Below are 5,259 nucleotides of genomic sequence, written 5' to 3' on the forward strand. Positions count from 1 at the left end.
GTTATTAATGGATAGTAATGGTTATTAATGGTTATTAATGGTTAGTAATGGTTATTAATGGATAGTAATGGTTATTAATGGTTAGTAATGGTTATTAATGGATAGTAATGGTTATTAATGGTTAGTAATGGTTATTAATGGATAGTAATTGTTGTATATAATATATATAGATATATACTGTACTGTATATACTATATACTGTGCATTTTATATTTTATATTTATATTTAATATTTTTTACTGCTATTTTACTGCTATTTTATTGCTTTTCTATTATTCTATTATTATCTTATTGCTTCTGTATGCTGCTGTAGTGAAAAAAAATGTCCCCTCAGGGATTAATAAAGTAACTACCTAACCTAACCTAATGGTTATTAATGGTTATTAATGGATAGTAATGTTTAACACTAAAGCCTCCGGACACATTTCATTTTCTTCATCAACTTTATTGTTTACAGCAGAAAAACAGGTTTCACATTTTCAGTCGTATTCAAACGTTTTCTGTTTCCTTCCTCCCCCTCATCCTCCTCCTCACCTTCATCCACTTCCTCCTCCTCCTCCACCCATCTCTAACATTCATATGACTATCTGTCAGATTAACTTTCTTCAACATCTTTGTTTAAATAAGAAAATACGACTTTTAGTACAAAATGTCCTCAAATAGATTATAAATAAATAAATAGATAAAATATAAAAGTTGTCTGGAATTCTTTTAATATAAAAGATTGTTATCGTGATCATTTCAGAGACTCTCAGCTTCCTGCTGCTCTGTCGACTCGTCGTTACGTCCTCTACCGAGGTCTCGTCCAATCACAACCATTCAGGAACTATAAAACCTTCACAAATGTTTGAGAGACACTCCGTCCCCCCTTCAGCTCCACCTCTAGTCCTTCAGTCCCCCGTCCTCAGTGTCCCAGCCAGCCGGTCCCAGTGGGTGAAGTAGGGGGCGTAGTTGCACTTGGAGGTGAGGTGGTGGAGGTCATGGTGGCGGGCACCCCCGTACAGCCCCAGCGGCATCAGGCGGTGCGTGGCCCACGGGAGGTTGTAGCCACAGTGGTCCTCCACCGACAGCCAGATGTTGACCAGGAAGAAGACGAGCTCGGTGAGGGGGTGGAGTCCCAGCAGAAGGGGGGCGGAGCCAGCAAACAGACCCAGACTGAGGGTCTCCCAGACCCCAGAGTACTCTGCTGTCAGGGCCGAGGTCGAGGTGAAGGTGTGATGCACCTGGAGGAGAAGGAAGAGGAGGGGGAGGAGGAGGAAGAAAATAACAGAAACACAGATGCAGTTTTACTTTGATAGGTTTTTTCATCATCATCATCATCATCATCATCATCTTCATTTTCATCATCATCACCACCATCATCATCATCATCATCTTCACTCAGTACCTTGTGGAAGGTCCGGTACAACCAGGTCACTCGGTGGTGAAGTAGGTGCCAGACGAAGCTCTGGAAGTCAAAGAGCAGCAGGCAGGCGAATACCTGGGCCAGGAGGCGGGGCAGGGGCGGGGCCTCCGGGGGCAAGTGGACAGGCCTCAGGTACCAGTGCAGCACGGTGAGCGGGAAGATGAAGACCAGGTGGTTGTAGACGGTCAGAGCCAGGCAGCTCCGCACCGAGGCCCAGCTCACGGAGCTCTGAGGCTGCAGCTTGTACCTGCGCACCAGGGCCCACCGCGGGGCCAGCGCGTCCAGCAGCAGGAAGGGCAGGCAGAAGGACAGGTAGACGGAGAGGGAGAAGAGGGCGGGGAAGAGCGGTGAGTGCAGGAGGGGGGCGTGTCCCAGGAGGACGGTCCAGAGCGGCTGCAGCAGCATGTTACCATCAGATCAGACTTCAGAGGAGTTGCAGCTCCCTGCTTTTATATGAGCCAGCCCCGCCCCCAGGGCGTGATGTCAGCGGCACCAGCCCGCCCCCACTGACATCAGTCCGCCTTCTACAGAGTCCTACCGTATGAGCCCGCCCTCAATGCCCTTATATGGACTCTTCCTGCTCTCTGGAAAGTCCAAGTTCAGATAAGGACAAAGCCGGGAAACTCAGAGACTACAGACGGTCGACTGACATGAATCAGTGGAACTGAAAGTGATCAGCTGATCAATCAATCAATCGATTAATCAATCAGCTGATCGGTGATTGATTGATTGATTGATTGATTGATAACAGTCAGCTGCAGCTCAGAGTCTCTTTTATTAACATGCTGTTCTCTGGTCATTGAAGGAGTTCAAACTCAGTACAACACTGACACCTGGTGGTCTGTTGAACACACACACACACACACACACACACACACACACACACACACACACAACACACACAACACACACACACACACACACACACACACAAACACACAAGCACACACACACACACACAACCACACACAAACACAAACACACACACACACACACACACACACACACACACACACACACACACACACACACACACACACACACACACACACACACACACACACACACACTGATAGAAGCCTGATTGTGGAGGGGCTGTGAAGGCATCATCACATCATCAGTTTCGTTTCTTCGCTCTGACCTAAGATCTGTTTCCGTTCAGCTCTCATTCCATAGATCAATAAACTCATCTTCATCATCATCTTCATCATCTTCACGTGAAAATTAAAACAAACTGATCTGGACGTCTTCATCAACCTATTTGTACGTCAGCTGTTGTTGGCTTGTGCTACAAGCCCCGCCCTGTTCAGTGCTACAAGCCCCGCCCAAACAGTTCCTGAACCTCCATAGACCTGAACCCAGTGTCCATCTGACCCCTGACCCCCCCGGGGCCTCGTTCAGATGTCGTTCTATGACCTCGGTTTATAACATTAAATGTAATATGAGATGAATGGTTCAGAGCCTGAAGGTCTGACAGTGTCTCTACTGCTCGATGATGAATCACCCTGACTGACTCTCCTGTCCGAGGTGACACTGAACGCATCATCATGTGGTTTCCTGACTTTCTGTGCAGCGACCTGCTGTTGCTACACCTCTCTCCGACCACTCAGCGGCTGTAAGATGAGGTAAATGTCTTTGTCTTCATCACATCTTCATCAGACATCAGGGGGACATCTGGGTTCCAGTGTTTATGTATCATGTTCATCGAAGAAATATTAAACCGTTTACTGCAAATAATAAATAAATCTGATCATGTGATGTTTCAACGTGAAGACGAGTGTCTTCATCACCGACACGTCTCAACATGTATGTTAGACGGGAAGAATAGAAGATAATCAGGTTACCTGGGGTGCAGGTAGGTGTGGGTGTTTGTGTGAGTGGGATGAGGGGGGGGGTCCTCGAGCCTCTTCTAGGACACGTGGCTCTATGTGACTACGCCTTCAGTTTCCTGTCATGATTGAAAAGCCGTAACAGGAAGTCACATGAAAGGTTTTCACGTGTTGTCGTCGTGCCTTTCAGTGACGCCGCTGATGACCTGCGCTGCAGGCTGCTGCAGCTGCAGAGCTGCTTCACCTGGGACCTGAAGGAGGAGCAGCTGGAGCTGGACGACCTGAGCAGGCAGCTGCAGCACGACATCGAGCTGCAGCTGGGGCAGCCCGGCGCCGAGGCCCACGCCTGCAGGTTCCTGGCTTATGTGAGGTACGCGGTCACGCCCAGAGCAGCGGCGGAGGTGTGGATGGATCCCGAACGGGTGCCTTCCTGCTTAGTGTCTCCTTGTGTGTCTGCCCTCAGGTATCTCCAGGGGCAACCAGAGGAGGCGCTGTCCCTTCTCAACCAATCAGAGGAGAAGACCAGGGAGAGTTACGGAGAGGAGGACGAGCGGCGGCTTATCGTGACGTATGGAGACCTGGCCTGGCTGAGATACCACCGAGGAGACTTCACACAGTCGAGAACCTTCTGCCAGAGAGTCCACGACATCCTGGTACGTACAGACACTGGGAGGAGCGGCTAGCCTAGCTTAGCATCGACTCCTAGGTTTCAGCGGATCGCCTGTTCTCAGTCTGAAGGAGGAATTATTCCGTTAACAGTCTGTCGTCTAACTGCTCCGTTGACGTTCCTCCCGTCAGAATCCGTTGACGTTCCTCCCGTCAGAATCCGTTGACGTTCCTCCCGTCAGAATCCATTGACTATCCTTCCGTCTGTATCTGACTCTCGGCAGGTGAAGCATCCACTCGGTTCCTCCTCCGACCTCCACCCGGAGGTGTACGGAGAGAAGGGCTGGACCTTCCTCAAGTTCTCCAAGTTCTACTACCCCCGAGCCATCGAGTGTTTCAAAAGAGCCTTGGAGCTGCAGCCCGACGACTGCGAGTGGAACGCCGGCTACGCTATCGCCCTCTTTCGCACAGAACCGGTACGAGCCATCAGCCGATCTGGTCCGCTCAACTATGTTGTTACCTTCAAAAGTACCAAACTGTAACCGAGGTCTGATCTGCAGAACGACTTAAAGATTCATCATGAGGAGTCACCGGCCACCAAACAGCTCCGCCGGGCCGTCGAGATCAACCCCGACGACGGCGTCCTGCTGTCCATGCTGGCGCTGAAGCTGGTCCTCTACCAGAAACACCGAGAAGCTGAAGGTCTGGTGGAGCGGGCGCTGGAGGTCGGACCGGACGACCCTCAAGTCATCCGCTACGTAGCCAAGTTCCTTCGCAAGCAGGTAACTTCTAACAATGTCTGAAGGTTAGAGGGAAGCGGCCGATGTGACATCGAACTACTGACTGGTCCGGTTAGATGGATCTGGTCCGGTTAGATGGATCTGGTCCAGTTAGATGGATCTGGTTAGATGGATCTGGTCCGGTTAGATGGACTGATGATGCGTTGATGGCTGAACCCATCAGAAATGTGTTGTTGTGTCTCCAACGGTCTGGTCTGGACCGACTCTGTTGTAGGACCAGCTGGACCGGTCCATTGATCTGCTGCAGAGGGTGATGAGGAGGAGCAGCCAATCAGCTTTCATCCACCACCAGCTGGCGCTGTGCTACAAGAGGAAGAAAAAAAACCTAATCTCCAAAAGACCGAAACCAGAGAGAGGTAGAGGTCCGATGTCTCACGGTCACCATGGATACCACCATGTTCTGTTATCGCTGAGTCAGCGATCAATAACTTTGCTTGTTCTTCAGAGGTGCAGCACTGGAGGCGTCTCAGCATTCAGAACCTGGAGGAAGCGGTCCGTCTGAAGACCGGTCTGAACCTCGCCAAGGCGGATCTGGCTCTGCAGTACGCCGAGGAATCGGACGGGAGGTCGGACCCTCGTCTCCGCAGAGCTCAGCGGATGTTCGACGAGGTTCTGGAGA

At 50.4% G+C, this 5,259-nt stretch overlaps 2 protein-coding genes across 2 annotated transcripts in view; one reads left to right on the forward strand and one right to left on the reverse strand.

Annotated features, from left to right (window-relative positions):
- Window positions 1-425: 425 nt before the first annotated feature.
- Window positions 426-1,816, reverse strand: ch25h (cholesterol 25-hydroxylase). Its single transcript, XM_069725147.1, has 2 exons — window positions 1,388-1,816; window positions 426-1,223 (listed from the first exon to the last, which is right to left on the reverse strand). The coding sequence occupies exons 1-2, from the start codon at window positions 1,808-1,810 to the stop codon at window positions 891-893; spliced, it is 756 nt and encodes a 251-aa protein (XP_069581248.1). The 5' UTR covers window positions 1,811-1,816; the 3' UTR covers window positions 426-890.
- A 1,153-nt stretch (window positions 1,817-2,969) lies between these two features.
- The window catches only part of LOC138636869 (interferon-induced protein with tetratricopeptide repeats 5-like), a 3,117-nt gene continuing 827 nt past the window's right edge, over window positions 2,970-5,259 (forward strand). Inside the window, exons 1-7 of the mRNA XM_069725146.1 lie at window positions 2,970-3,030; window positions 3,425-3,604; window positions 3,698-3,887; window positions 4,125-4,316; window positions 4,401-4,622; window positions 4,855-4,996; window positions 5,086-5,259. The exon at window positions 5,086-5,259 is cut by the window's right edge and continues 110 nt beyond it. Coding sequence (XP_069581247.1) covers window positions 3,026-3,030; window positions 3,425-3,604; window positions 3,698-3,887; window positions 4,125-4,316; window positions 4,401-4,622; window positions 4,855-4,996; window positions 5,086-5,259 — 1,105 coding nt within the window. The 5' untranslated portion in view covers window positions 2,970-3,025. The remainder of the gene's footprint in view (window positions 3,031-3,424; window positions 3,605-3,697; window positions 3,888-4,124; window positions 4,317-4,400; window positions 4,623-4,854; window positions 4,997-5,085) is intronic.

This window comes from Brachyistius frenatus, unplaced genomic scaffold (genome assembly GCF_029030835.1).
Source record: "Brachyistius frenatus isolate BFR_SWC_R1_liver_20210118 unplaced genomic scaffold, ASM2903083v1 Contig_411, whole genome shotgun sequence".
In the NCBI taxonomy this organism is placed as follows: Eukaryota; Metazoa; Chordata; class Actinopteri; family Embiotocidae; genus Brachyistius; species Brachyistius frenatus.

What these genes read in the sequence shown, in the direction of transcription:
- ch25h (XM_069725147.1), bottom strand. Translation starts at nt 1,810, where the DNA reads ATGCTGCTGCAGCCGCTCTGGACCGTCCTCCTGGGACACGCCCCCCTC. An exon ending in TGTACCGGACCTTCCACAAG is followed by an intron (nt 1,224 to 1,387) that starts GTACTGAGTGAA and finishes CTTCTCCTCCAG; the next exon opens with GTGCATCACACCTTCACCTC.